At 42.5% G+C, this 14,032-nt stretch overlaps 1 protein-coding gene across 2 annotated transcripts; it reads left to right on the forward strand.

The window, feature by feature from the left end:
• Positions 1-2,290: 2,290 nt before the first annotated feature.
• On the forward strand, positions 2,291-11,940 carry LOC124475664 (G protein-activated inward rectifier potassium channel 1-like). Of its 2 annotated transcripts, XM_047032444.1 has the most exons (4): positions 2,291-2,950; positions 10,538-10,754; positions 11,064-11,225; positions 11,622-11,940. In XM_047032444.1, exons 1-4 carry the CDS (start codon positions 2,291-2,293, stop codon positions 11,690-11,692), a joined length of 1,110 nt encoding a protein of 369 aa, XP_046888400.1. In that variant the 3' UTR covers positions 11,693-11,940. The 2 variants fall into 2 exon arrangements, with proteins under 2 accessions (XP_046888400.1, XP_046888399.1); XM_047032443.1 differs by having other exon boundaries at positions 11,064-11,940.
• The last annotated feature ends 2,092 nt before the right edge of the window (positions 11,941-14,032 follow it).

Below are 14,032 nucleotides of genomic sequence, written 5' to 3' on the forward strand. Positions count from 1 at the left end.
GTTGAGGAGGCCAACAGGGAAGAAACTGTTTGTGTGGTGTGAGGTTTTGGTCCTGATGGACCGCAGCCTTCTGCCGGAGGGGAGTGACTGAAACAGGAAGTGTCCAGGGTGGGAGGAGTCGGCCACAATCTTCTTCACTCGCCTCAGGGTCCTCGAGGTGTGCAGGTCCTCGAGGGAAGGCAGATTGCAGTCAATCACCTCCTACGCAGTGCGGATGATACGCTGTAGCCTGCTCTAGTCCTTGGCAGTGGCGGCAGCATACCAGATGGTGATGGAGGAGGTGAGGATGGACTCAATGATGGCTGTGTAGAAGCGCACCATCATTGACTTTGGCAGGTTGAATTTCTTCAGCTGCCGCAGGAAGTACATCCTCTGTTGTGCTTTCTTAGTGAGGGAGCTGATGTTCAGTTCCCACTTGAGGTCCTGGGAGAAGATAGTGCCCAGGAAGCGGAAGGACTCCATAGTGTTGACTGGGGAGTCACACAAGGTGATGGAGGTGAGTGGGGCTGTGTTCTTCCTGAAGTCCACAACCATCTCCACTGTCTTGAGAGCATTGAGCTCTAGGTTGTTCTGGCTGCACCAGGTCACCAGGTTGTCCGCTTCCCACCTATAATCAGACTCGTCTCCACCAGAGATGAGCCCAATGACGGTGGGTTCGTCCTTAAACTTCAGGAGTTTGACGGACGGATGACTGGAGGTGCACCTGTTGGTGTACAGGGAGAAAAGTGTTAGTGTTTCCCTCATGCATCCCAATAGAATTAGAATGAAACAGAGTGGAATCTTTGAAAGCAGTTTTGTCCCTTATCACTTTTTGACACAGGTCAACTTATGTAACTTCAGTTGTGATAAAGATACCTGAGTTATTTAAACAGATTTGTATTGTATTCAGGAAAGTTTGTAGATTCCAAAGACGTAAACCACCCAGAAAGTCAAATTTTCACTATGTGGAGGGTTTCCCCAGGCCGCCACACATATGGTATTTAACAGAGCTTTACTGACGTACCATAGCAAACAACGAGGTTGCAATGTTGAAAAGAATACGCTCCCTATTTGATTGACCCGAATTGCCAGTTTAGTACAAGTTTAGTAATAGGCTACTCTCTCTAGACTGAAGTAACCTTTTGTTTGTCTAAACTAGCTACAAGGTAAGACAGTCAGCCCTCCCAAAATACAGAATTTAACTAGCACTAGCTAATTACACTAACTACTGTAGCTAACCAACGTATGCTAGGTTGCCTACTGTAAATAGGTCATTTAAAATTCAGTTTATTGAATATTTGTACTTAGCCTACTTTTGTCTTTAACTTGGTATCTGCACTTAACAGCATCCAACTGGTCTAGCCTTCATCGACGATAAACTCCCTTACCTTCTATGTACAGTTAGGCTATAGACTGCACTCTAATCTGGCCCAGTGCTTGTGGGGGGAGTGGTGACACAGGGGTGTCAGGATGAGAGTGTGGAGATATATGACAGGATCTGAGCGTGGAGATTCTATGACTTAATGTTTTAATCGTAGACTGTAGTTTCTATAGGCCAATTTTTTTAAATCGTTTTTTACGTTGATTTGTCCTAAAAGTTGAAATCCCGTTTTCTAATGAAAAAATAACAATCTGGATGACAGATAATATACGAATCGCGTTGGAGGCAGGGGCGTAGCCACGGGTAGGCCTGGGTAGGCACAGGCCTACACAATTTGTTCTAAGGCCTACCCAAAAAACAAAGATTTCTCAGAAAAATTATGCACCGGGTGCACATCGCAAAGTAAATAAGTAAAAAAAAACTGAAAAGATGCCTATCCGTATTTTTCGCTATTTTTCTACGCTCCTGGATGGGGGGGCCAGTGGGGGGCCAGCAATTTTCTCAGGCGGGCCGTGCCCCCCCTACCCCCCCCCCCCCCCCCCCCCCCCCCCCCCCCCCCCCCCTGACGGCGCCACTGCTTGAAGGTCTTGAAGAGTGAGAACAACATCGCTGGCCATTGAGTGTCGCAGTTTCCCTCACGTCTTTTAGCTGAACATTTATGCTTGGCGCAGGCAAAAATCCATAGTTCTTGCTCTACGCACACGATTTGCACGGGGAATGGAAAAAGATAGCCTCTGTCTTAAACTCATGAGGATAGGACAGGTTTTCGATCTTCAGAGTGTGGTTTTTAAAGACAACAAATATTGCTTTTGATGGGACACTACAAAATAAAACTAATTGGAAACGTATAGCCTACATCACGGAGTGCGCAAACATATTTTTGAAACCTTAGGTGAGGTCTATTTGGTTTGGTGCAATTGTTCTGTAGATATGTCTACGATACGAAGGAAATTTGGCGATGATTACCAGGTAGTGAACACCAACATGACTTTCTCAGCACCCGTGAGGAAAAAACGACAACGATTTGTAGACAAGAACGGGCGGTGCAACGTCCAGCATGGTAACCTTGGTGGGGAAACCAGCCGGTATATCTCCGACCTTTTCACCACATTAGTGGACCTAAAGTGGCGATGGAACCTACTCATATTTATCTTAACCTACACTATCGCATGGCTTGTTATGGCATCTATGTGGTGGATAATTGCCTATATCCGCGGTGACCTAAACCACGGCCACGACTCATCCTACACCCCGTGCGTCGCTAATGTCTACAACTTTCCTTCTGCTTTTTTGTTCTTTATTGAAACAGAGGCAACAATCGGATATGGCTACCGCTACATCACTGAAAAGTGTCCAGAGGGCATTATTCTTTTTCTTTTTCAGTCGCTACTCGGTTCCATCGTGGATGCTTTTCTCATTGGCTGCATGTTTATTAAGATGTCCCAGCCAAAGAAGCGCGCGGAAACGCTTATGTTCAGCCAAGATGCAGTCATTTCGCAACGGGACGGAAAATTGTGCCTCATGTTTCGAGTTGGAAATCTACGGAACAGCCACATGGTATCAGCCCAGATAAGGTGCAAACTCATTAAGGTAAATGTTTAGACAGTTGTGAGATACCCACATATATTCTTACAAGCAAAGCGAAAGCAATTAGCAAAATAACAACAATGATATGAAAACTTGTTGTTGATATGAAATTGTTGGCACACCCTAGCTAGCCATTGTCTCAAAGCCTAGTGTATGGGTTTGGATATGGTTCCTAATTGAAATCAGTTAAAAGCTGGCTGAAGAATTCCACAAAACATTTTTTAAGCTGATTAGTGCACAAAGACAAAGGATAGAGACTTGTTCTACCTTGGCAAATATTCAAAGCTCTCACTCTCTTTAAAAACACCCACACATGCACGTTCTCAAAAACGTAAATGTTGTCAATGGTTTGTTGAGTCAGATAAAAGATGCAGTGGAGGTCATCACTAGGGTAACCCCTTTATCCCTCAGTCAGCAGTGTGGTGTTCAGTGGGCCATATATCCTCAGGAAACTGGAAACCACTCTTATTGATTTGGAGTTAAACTGTCACTGTTAAATTGATCACACTGAATTGCAACCTATTTGTTAAATTGCAGAACCTGCAGAAAGTTCGGTAACACCAACACAAAGAGAACATGCACATTTGAGTGCATTAAATGACAGAATCTTCCCCAGAAGACATGGGTGTTTGTAGCGTTTGGACAGTGTAATAAATATCTTCATAGTCACCGTCATGCAAGTTGCCGGAGCTGACTCCAGAGATTAGGATACTTGTAAATACAATTACAAACTTAAACTTTACAAAAAATATACTGCAACACGGCAACCCACACCTGGGAAAAAGTTCTGTATGGTCGTAATGATTACCTTTACATACATAAATACAATATTACAGATATTTCTGCAGGCATTAAATACATTAATTGAAATAGTAGAGTATTTGTTTCATGTAAAACATAATCTTTTTTGGATACATTGAGGATTTGAGTAAGTTAGGTGAACAAAAAGCATATTGTTTGTGGCCAACCTGATAAGCAGGTCATTGGATCGTATTTACACCTTGCTCCAAATTTGTTCTTTGCCAAATAATACAAGTTGTCACAAGCAGTGGTGATTTCTTTAAGACTGCAAGGGAAGCTCAGCTTCCCGTAACATTAATAAAATTCATGGTCAAATATTTACTATTGTGTTTACATTTAAATCCGTTAGAACGCGTTCATATCGAAGACGAGTTTGTTCAGAATCAGCTACATATATTAGAAGGTGGACTGACTGATTTCCTCCTCATACATTCCTGTAGTGCCACAGTGCATTTCCCTGTTGAAGCTCAGCTTCCATGGACTTTAATGAGGCTGCTTTGAACAGTTTTTTTGAACAGTGCTCCGAAACTATACGGTCGTTGGATAAATGCTGCGACTATGTCTCGCCCTGGACACTCAGCGTCTCTGGGGGTGAATGGAGGAGTGGGCTGGCCTGGACGCTGAGCTTCCACATGATGATTGGAGGGTCTGTCAAAAGACTAGTGATGTGTCGTTCGTGAACGATTCGTTCATTTTGAACGAATCCTTACAAGAGGTGCGTTCGACATGACCCGACTTCATGCGGCGCTGCAGTCGGCTGCAGGCGACTGACTTGAAACAGTGAATTCTGGTTAGACTTTTTGTCCGACTTGAGACGGCGCCGAGGACACGTCACTGTGATGTCGCCATCAAAGTACCGTGAGATCGAATCAAGAACTGCCGGCTGTGTAGCCGAGCGCATTTTCTCAAGAGCAACTGCACGGGTTCAAGTGACGACACAGCTATTTCATGATTGGCCAGACTCACACACGACAACTTTGACGCGTGTTTTGTAATATTCGGACACCTTCAGTTTCGCCAATGCTCAAATCCGGACCAAACAGTTGAATTGAATAAAAAATGTTTGGAAGAAAGGGTTTTACTCCGCCTCTTCACTAACGGAAAGACTACTTTTAATTATAAATAGAGTAAAGTGAGCAAACAGCACTTCATCGGCCGTGACTGACGTTAACACAGCAAACCACGAGAAGCTGAAATGTCAGACTTCACAGAGCCATTTTCAACTCCTCCCCGACTGCAAGCGGCCACTCTCGCCGGTCGTTTCATGCAGTTCATGGTTTCCCCTAGGATTTTTTTTAGCAGTGGGGGCAGGTCATATCTACCCCCCCCCCCCCCCCCCCCCCCCCCCCGGCCAAAACAAAGTGCTAACCGTATATTTTTCGGAGCAGCTTAATGTACTAGTCTAATAGCTAATGTAATATTGCACATATTTTCGTCCTATTTCCCCTAAAGAAATAATATTAGCATACTTAAAGATACCTTACAGTATGTTCTAAATGGCATAAATGCTGCCAGTTAATAATTGACGTAACAACTTATTGTAAATGCAGTGGCCTAGCCTGCACATTAAGGTAGGCCACTGGGAAGCATGTACACTGTCTGCTTCATTTGATCTTGATAGGATAAGCATTCTGTAGCAAATAATAACAATATACACACTATTTATTCATTAAAACTAGGCTACTTAAGCATAATAATGCACCTAAAATACAAACATGAGCAAGGGCAGCAATCGCTATCGAATCAACAGACGTGCAATTTCGCAAGCAGGGGAAGAATATAAACAACGAAAATCACCAGTTAACTTTATTTAACTTTGCAAGAACTATAGACTAATACAATAACAGGCTTAAATGAAATGACAACATAAGTTATACAACTTTCAGTTCTCAAGGACGCACACGCGCAATCTCAACTGCGCTGTGAAGCGCGTCTGTGCTATTCTCCGACATGCACTCTAACAATCACGGCTGATAGAGGCCTAAAATGTTTTACCGTGGCGGGCCGCGGTAAAAAAATCAACATAGGGGAAACACTGCAGTTGCAGTCCATGTCGAACGCACCTAAGGACTCGGGAGTAACGAGTCCTCTCAAAGAGTGATTCGTTCATTTCCCGACTCGGTCTTTCTACGAGTCTTTGGATAATTTTTCACGTGACCTGCATAGGCTCTGTACTGGTTGCTAGAGGAAACGAGCGATTCGTTCATTTCCCTACTCGGTCTTTCTACGAGTCTTTGGATAATTTTTCACGTGACCTACATAGGCTCTGTAGCTAGAGGAAACGAACGATTCGTTCATTTTCCGACTCGGTCTTTCTACGAGTCTTTGGATCCTTTTTTCACGTGACCCACATTGTATTTTTTAGTAGAGGAAACAGTTTCCTAATTCCCTTTTGCGTGGCCGCTGTTTTAGTAAGACGTGAATGATGTTCGCTCAAGTCATCATACTGACTGGTTTTGTTATTTTCACTTTACATTTACACTTGCAGTTTAGTGCAGTGTAATGTTTGCCGTGATAATTAAATGCTAGTGTGATAATACATGACCAAATCATACAAACTGTCATGATACATTATTTTAATGTAGGAATATCTTTTGAAATGGTATCTGCTGGTGCACATGTCATGCACTAACCTACATGAGAATATAATACGTGTTTGCAGTGGACGTATAGCCCCCCCCCCCCCCCCCCCGTTAAAATTAACGACTGACTCGAAAAACTATTCGTTCATTTTACTGAACGAGATTCAAAGAATCGAATCAGTCAAATGAACCGAACTTACTTCCCATCACTACAGAAGACTGCATCTCCTTTTGATTGACAGTGATTTTGTACTATAATATAATATAACTAATATAAAAAGTCGCCAAAGCTATTCAAGGTCAGTCCCATCACGGATTTTGCAACTGAAAGACAAACTCAATTGAAAGACAAACTGCTGCAACTTATTTCTTGTTATTTGCTTGGCGAAATTGCTAGCCAATTTTCATCATACATTTTACACAATTATACATCACATTCCTTGTTTCAGTTTAACCTAATTCCCACATTTCCTTCGGGTTTAATATTTTTTCGTTAGATCGTTTGTTCATTCAATCATTCAAACAGTAGGCTAGGCTAGTGTCGTTGGGGTGAACTAGCCAGTGAACTGAAAATGTATATGATGTAGGCCAAAAATGAGCTTCCCCTATTTGAAAGACCAGCAGCCGCCACTGGTCACAAGGTATATGGATATACCACATTATGATAAACGGGATGTTAAAACACTGAGACTATGAAGGTGTAACCGGTGTAAACTGGTGAAACTCACTCCTCAGGTATTTATTGGGCCACCCGCGTCACTGAATAGCTAGCTTTTCTTTGGCGTAGTTGGTAGTGGTTGCGCTTGGAAGTCGAGGTGGCAGGTTCGCCTACCCGTGGGGGTGAACATTTGCCAGATACCTCTGACAGAGCTTGCAAGACCACGTCCGTTACATATCCATCACATAGGCATGTATGCATGGAAAAGAAAAACACCCATAAAAAATAGTTTGCACAAATAGCTTAGGTTTGTAAGTATAAGCACCAAGGATATCAAGAAAAGAAAAACTGTTCAATAAAAAATAGGTGAAAATGTTATGGAGGGACAGAGATATATCCAACTAGGAGACCCTGACTGTTTACAGAAGCGCTTCTCAGCAGGGAAAACGCAATGCAGAGAGAAATCCACGAAAGACGGCCAGGCACACTGGCAGTTACTCATACCCCCTCACCGGACACATCAATGATGTCCAACACTGGGGGATGAATAAAGAGGAATGATACAGTGATCAGGGATCTGTGAAATTAGCACCACCACCACCACCAAAAAGAAAAACGCATGTCAAAATTGGTATACATTGATTTGCATTTTAATGAGTAAAATAAGTATTTGACCCCTCTCAATCAGAAATATTTCTGGCTCCCAGGTGTCTTTTACACAGGTAATTAGCTGAGATTAGGAGCACACTCTTAAAGGGAGTCTCAGTTTGTTACCTTTATAAAAGACACCTGTCCACAGAAGCAATCAATCAGATTCTAAACTATCCACCATGGCCAAGACCAAAGAGATGTCCAAGGATGTCAGGGACAAGATTGTAGGGCTACACAAGGCTGGGGTGGGCTGCAATACCATCTCCAAGCAACTTGGTGAGAAGGTGAAAACTGGAGAAAATCTGTGGGACAAATCCTGAGATGTGTGGAAACCTGGTGGCCAACTACAAGAAACGTCTGACCTCTGTGATCGACAACAACGGTTTTGCCACCGTACAATGTCATATTTTGCAGCGGGTCAAATACTTATTTCACACTTTAAAATGCAAATCAATTTATAACAATTTTGAAATGCTTTTGTGGTTGTTATTCTGTCTCTCACTACTCACTGTTCAAATAAACCTACCATTAAAATGATAGACTGATAATTTCATGTCAGTTGGCAAACGTACAAAATCAGCAGGGGATTATAACAAAAAAAATCCCTCACTGTAGGTGCAATGGTCAAATGTTTGTGCATTGTCTGTGATTGGTTTTTGTGTCTTAACGTGTGTGTTTTAATTATTCGCTATTGGACAGCACTTTGGCTAACAGCTGTTATTTTTAAATGTGCTTCATAAATAAATATGACTGACTGACTAAAAATAGCCAAAGTAAAATGTCATTAGTTTTTATTGCTCCATGTAAGTTTCCTAAACCTAACACATAACAGTAGTCCCATTTTCACATTGATGTTTAAAAAGAAAAAAAGTAGCTTTTTAGCTTATCTACTATTACTACTACTTCTGGACTACTGTCAGTTGGAAAAGGAAAAAACGAAAAAATGACCCAGAGATTTGAGGTTTTGGAGCTGCTGAGGTGAATATGTCGGTCTGTACTGGGCTTTGATTTGGGCCGTATAGAGACATTGTTGAATACTTACAGAAATAAGGATGTTATGTCTCATTTATCAATTTGTTTTGCTTAATGGTCCACATTTTTCTTACAACTAATCCTGCTTTATCAATCATTCAAACTCTCCCATCTTTCACATATCATTTAGGCTCTGTCTCCAACAAAAAAATTCTGTCCTTATTTTACTAGACATTTTTTTTTATCCAGTCCACTTTCCTAACCTTCTAAATATACATAACCATAACCACCATATCCAAATAAAAATTACTTTACCTTTTCCAATTAAAGCAGCATGGCTGCCTGGTGCTTGTATCAAACCAAAATGCGTAGACAGTGGAAAACTGAACCAACACAGTCTCCTTCTTGTGAAATGTCACACCCCTGTGTCACCGACACCACTATGAATATCAATGTCAATCTGCTCACCATCTGTGGTCCTACTGGCAGCCCAGTCTAAGGTTGAGGCAATCCTTAGCAGCAAGGGTGTATCTAGCTGGAGCCCCCCCCAAAAGTTTCATTAGCCCCCCAAAAGTTTTCACACAATTTTTTTTTGTTTGTTCTTTATTCATTTTTTAAAATCGAAATGTACTCATTTCTCTTCCTAAAACCCACTAGATAACCCATAGGAGGACACTAATAAAAAACAAATATTCTGGGGGAACATGCCCCCAGACTCCCCTGGTTTTGCTGGATCACAGGAAAAGTTATAGGTTTTATCCAGGGACTTAGCCCCCCCAAAAGTGGGAACCTAGATTCGCCCCTGATTAGCAGAGCATGAGGAGACTAGAAGTATGGTAGAGTTTGTTATCACAAATAATTGTTACATTCCTACCTAAATTGTGTGAGTGGATACGAAATGTAACCCAGTGTCATGAGTTCCAACCCACATCTCTATATCCCTGTTGGTATTTTCAGAGTGTTGATGCCTGAGTCTGTACATGTTATGAACCCGGCTGCCTGGGGAGTGACAGGTGAACCCTGTCACTGCAAGACTCAGTGCAAGACTCAGACGCTGATGTGATATTAACCAGGTTTATTGCAGACACAGAGGGTGATGATGGTAAGGTCCATGGGTGCCAGACAGGAGGGAGTGAGGAGGGAGCCGTAGATTACAGATTAGGTAGTCATGATGTCAATGAGGCAAGGCAACGACCAACTACCGTCAAAGTAGCAACGTCGAACTGGTAACAAGTCTGTGGGAAGCCGAGGTAGATGAACTGTGCAGGTAATGATAGATGGGTAACAGGTGTGTCTGGTTGGGAGGTGAACTGGAATATGTGGACTGGAGTATTGGGGTATGTGACCTGGAACACAGCCTGGACAGACACAAAACCAGGACTGGACCAGTTAAGCCATTCACACTGGTGGTTTAATACAATACAACACAATATTATAAAACAAATTGTCTTTTTATTGGAATATCTCGGTCAAGAGAAATAAAAACTCATTTGTATGTGATTCACATTTTTATTGAGTATACAACTTTTACTATGATCCTCTTATTCCATCTTATTATTCAATTTACATTCCTTTCTGGTATGAAAGTGGCAGGTAGCTTAAATTAAATGGATGTCATAACTCCTGACTCAATGCAAACATGTCATGCTTTTCTCATTGGCTTTCAGAAAATACTCGTTCTCAAGACAAAGACATTCTGAATTTTGTTCAATGGAATCACAAACATCAGGGAATTGTTTACATTTGTTTACATTTGTACTATTCAACATAAATTAAAACAAATATAATTGTTATACACCTCATCCAAAACCCATGTTCCCCTTTTGTAGATTAGATTTGTTTATGCTACCTTATGAATACATACATCAAATGTACATGCAAAACATACAATAGAAACTGACATGATGCTTAATTGTGTGCCCTTAGTCTCGCCAGACCCCGGAGGGAGAGTTCCTGCCCCTGGACCAGTGTGAGCTGGATGTTGGGTTTGGGACAGGGTCTGACCAGCTTTTTCTGGTGTCTCCTCTGACTATCTGTCATGAAATCAACACCAAGAGCCCTTTCTTTGACCTTTCTCAGCGCTCACTCTGTAATGAGCAGTTTGAGATAGTTGTTATTCTAGAGGGCATTGTGGAAACCACTGGTAAGAGTTCATTAAATTCATAAAAAAAAAAATGAAAAAATCTTAATTTGCATGTTTGTTAATTCACAACCTGTCCATTTAAATTTCCAGAAGTGGTTTAGGCTTGTAAAATTCAGTCATTTGTCTCCTTTTTTATTTACCCTTTTCTCTCTCGACACTCACGGACAAACACATGCACACGAGCACAAACACACATACACACACTCAAATACATGCATGCACACTTGTATGCAAGCATTAACACGTGCACACACTCACATGCGTCGTGTCTTATGTAATCCATGTCTATGCACCTCTTTATGGTTCCAGGTATGACATGCCAGGCCCGGACATCTTACACAGAGGATGAGGTTTTGTGGGGCCACCGTTTCCTGCCTGTCATGTCCTTGGAGGAAGGTTTTTTTAGAGTTGACTACTCCCAGTTCCACAACACATTTGAAGTCACCACTCCCCCCTACAGCATGAAGGAGCATGAGGAGCAGGCCTCCCTTACTTGGCCCAACTCCACCTTCTTTGTGCCCTCGCCTATCTCCCCCACCCTGGGGAATGGAAGCCGCCGTGGTCATATAGAGAGACTGCTGTCAGTGGACCGCGGTGAGGACCAAGAAGGGAGGCTCCCAGGTAGGAGCTCAGGTAAAGAAGAGCATGTCCACTGGACCCTGGCAGCTGGCAAGACCCAGCCAGGGGAGAAGGCCTGCAACTCAGAACCGTCCAGCTTCATTATTGCATCTGGGTGGAAGGGAGGGATGGAGGAACATCTAGTGGCCTTGGAGGGTGGGCCTAAGGAGCCAATGGTCCGTTCAGCAGGTGAGATGGAGAAGCATGTCTTGAGCCCCATCCCTGCCCCTGCTCCAACCCAAGTTCAGATGTCTTTGGCTGGGGCTAGGCTAGAGAATAATTTGCCTGCTAAATTGCGCAGGATGAATGCAGACTATTGAATGATTGACTACAACTAGCAGATGGTTTGACACAAACTCTGTAATAGATGATAATCAGTTATGACTGTGGTAAATGGACAGTACTGTGAAAACCTTGCCTATTTTAGCTATTTTGATTCATACGTATTCTGCTTTGAAGTGGTTCATTGCCTTAAATACAAGGATAATGCTAATAAGCCGTTCTAATACATATTGTACAATATTTTCCTTGTGTGTTTTTCCCCCCCAAAACACTACTGAGTACTGTCTAAAAGCTACTGTCATGTTGCAAAGTATACTTGTAAAATATAATACATTTGATATCTTGCTGGTGCAACTTACCTGGTGGGACAATGTCATTAATATGGGTGTAATAATAGAATAACTGAATGTTATGCATGTCCCTGTGACATCCGGTGCAACCAGGGATTATGCGAAAACGAATCAGTGTAACTATGGAGAAAAATTCAATAAATTCACCAAGGCTGAGATGGAAATCCTCCTCCAGTAGGTAGACATTCAGAGGAATATGATCTATGGATATGGTCATCATGCACCACCGACTGCTACGTCTAGATCCGTGTGAGAGGACATGCCGTAGCGGCAGCAGTCAGTGCCTCTTCCGAGCCCTCAACAGCACCTGAGCAGTTCAAAGCCAGGTTCAATGACCTCAGATAGAGAGACAGAGAAAGTTGGCAGGCACAAAGCAGGAGGCTGGGGCTAGAGGCTGGGTGCTGCTACAGTACATCACAGCTCCTGTTGTTAGCAGAGGAATTACTGCTTCTACCCTCACCACCAAAAGTATGATGAGGGTTAAGGCGCAATTTATTTCTTAAAAATTCTAGTTGATCAATATGGAAAATGACCAATCATTGTATTTAAAGGCATCAGCTAATTACATGTATGTAATCGATTCCCCTGAATAATTCATACTAAAATAGAATATGATGACAATAATGTCCCAAGAGCGCCCTGAGCATGCTAGTTTCTCCACTGGCACCAAATGTATTTGAAAGAGAAGAGACCTCCAGGCAAACCCAGAAAGCAGAAACAACTTGTTTTGCTAACAGACAAAGCCCAAAGTCAGCAGGAACAGTACAAAGCAACAGTAGACCGCTCAAGTGTTTGGGGTCTGCTCAACACTAACTGTCTACATTCTCGGTCTTGAGAGCCTGTGCACCCCCCAGCCCTCAGCCTGTGGTACCACTAGCTCCTCCTGTCCTGGCACATCAGTGGGGTAGGAGGACCACTTTCATTCTTAGATTGTCTTTTTATGTTAATAAATGTTTGGATATCACTTGGGCGGCTGTGGCTCAGGAGGTAGAGAGGGTCGTCTGTTAATCCCAGGGTTGGCAGTTTGATCCCCGACTCTTCCCAGGCCATGTGCCAAAGTATCCTTGAGCAAGACTCTGAACCCCAAGTTGCTCCCGATGGGCAGGCCAGCGCCTTGCATGGCAGCTCTGCCGCCGCTGCAATGTGTGAGTGTGAGTATGAATGAGTGAATGAGAGGCAAATTGTGAAGCGCTTTGAGTGCCGCTAAGGTAGAAACGCACTATAGAAATGCAGTCTATTTACTTGCCTATGTGGTTTTCTTGTAATAACAGGATGATAGAGCCTAAGACTCCTTTTTGACACCATCTGGGCCCTCATCTACCTGCCAAAGCCTTGTTCTCCATATTAAGGCAGACATAAGAAATGCCTGTGCTATGGAGATAAGTATGACTACATAAACACAGTTGTAGACATTGTCAATTTAACATCTATTAAGTTAGCAGACATATTGTGTGCTAAACGAAAAAATGCCACACAAGGAGGTTAGGCTTTGAAAAGGACTGACAGCACAAGCCTGTAACTTGTAAGTTATGGGTCCCAAATTCTAATGCAGTCATATGCAGGTAGTTTTGGTAGTTTCATTAAGCCTTACCTTAACTGTAATGACTTGAGTAGAATGCTTGAGCTAAACAGGAACTTAACTGCATGAAGTGAGAAACGTCTGCTCTTACTAATACATTTTTATGAGAGTGGTGGGCATCTCTCTGCTAATTACAGGAATCTCTGTGTGTGTGTGAACAAATTAGAATGGATTTAGTTTCCCACGATCAGGGGCCGGTTTTTCAAAAGTTTTAATCTGGATCAAACTGATCCAGATTTGGAAATCAAATTTTCTGCTATCCAGGATCACGTAATCCATTTGATTTTTATGCTGGTTTTTCAAAGCAATGTGGGATTGGATTACTCTGATCTGGATTCTAACTTTTCAAGATTTCCAAATCTGGATTACCTGTGGTCTAAATGGGACTATCACAATTTAGCTATGTAAAGAACAACATGTAGAATAGTGTGGGGTCACTCCAATATGCT

The sequence above is a fragment of the Hypomesus transpacificus genome, chromosome 13, assembly GCF_021917145.1.
Source record: "Hypomesus transpacificus isolate Combined female chromosome 13, fHypTra1, whole genome shotgun sequence".
Classification (NCBI taxonomy): domain Eukaryota; kingdom Metazoa; phylum Chordata; class Actinopteri; order Osmeriformes; family Osmeridae; genus Hypomesus; species Hypomesus transpacificus.

Excerpts from the sequence above, each read along its gene's own strand:
- LOC124475664 (XM_047032443.1), top strand. The coding sequence starts at position 2,291 with ATGTCTACGATACGAAGGAAATTTGGCGATGATTACCAGGTAGTGAAC. Across the intron at positions 2,951-10,537 it reads TAAGGTGCAAACTCATTAAG|TCTCGCCAGACCCCGGAGGG; the intron begins GTAAATGTTTAG and ends GTGTGCCCTTAG. Across the intron at positions 10,755-11,063 it reads GGGCATTGTGGAAACCACTG|GTATGACATGCCAGGCCCGG; the intron begins GTAAGAGTTCAT and ends TTATGGTTCCAG.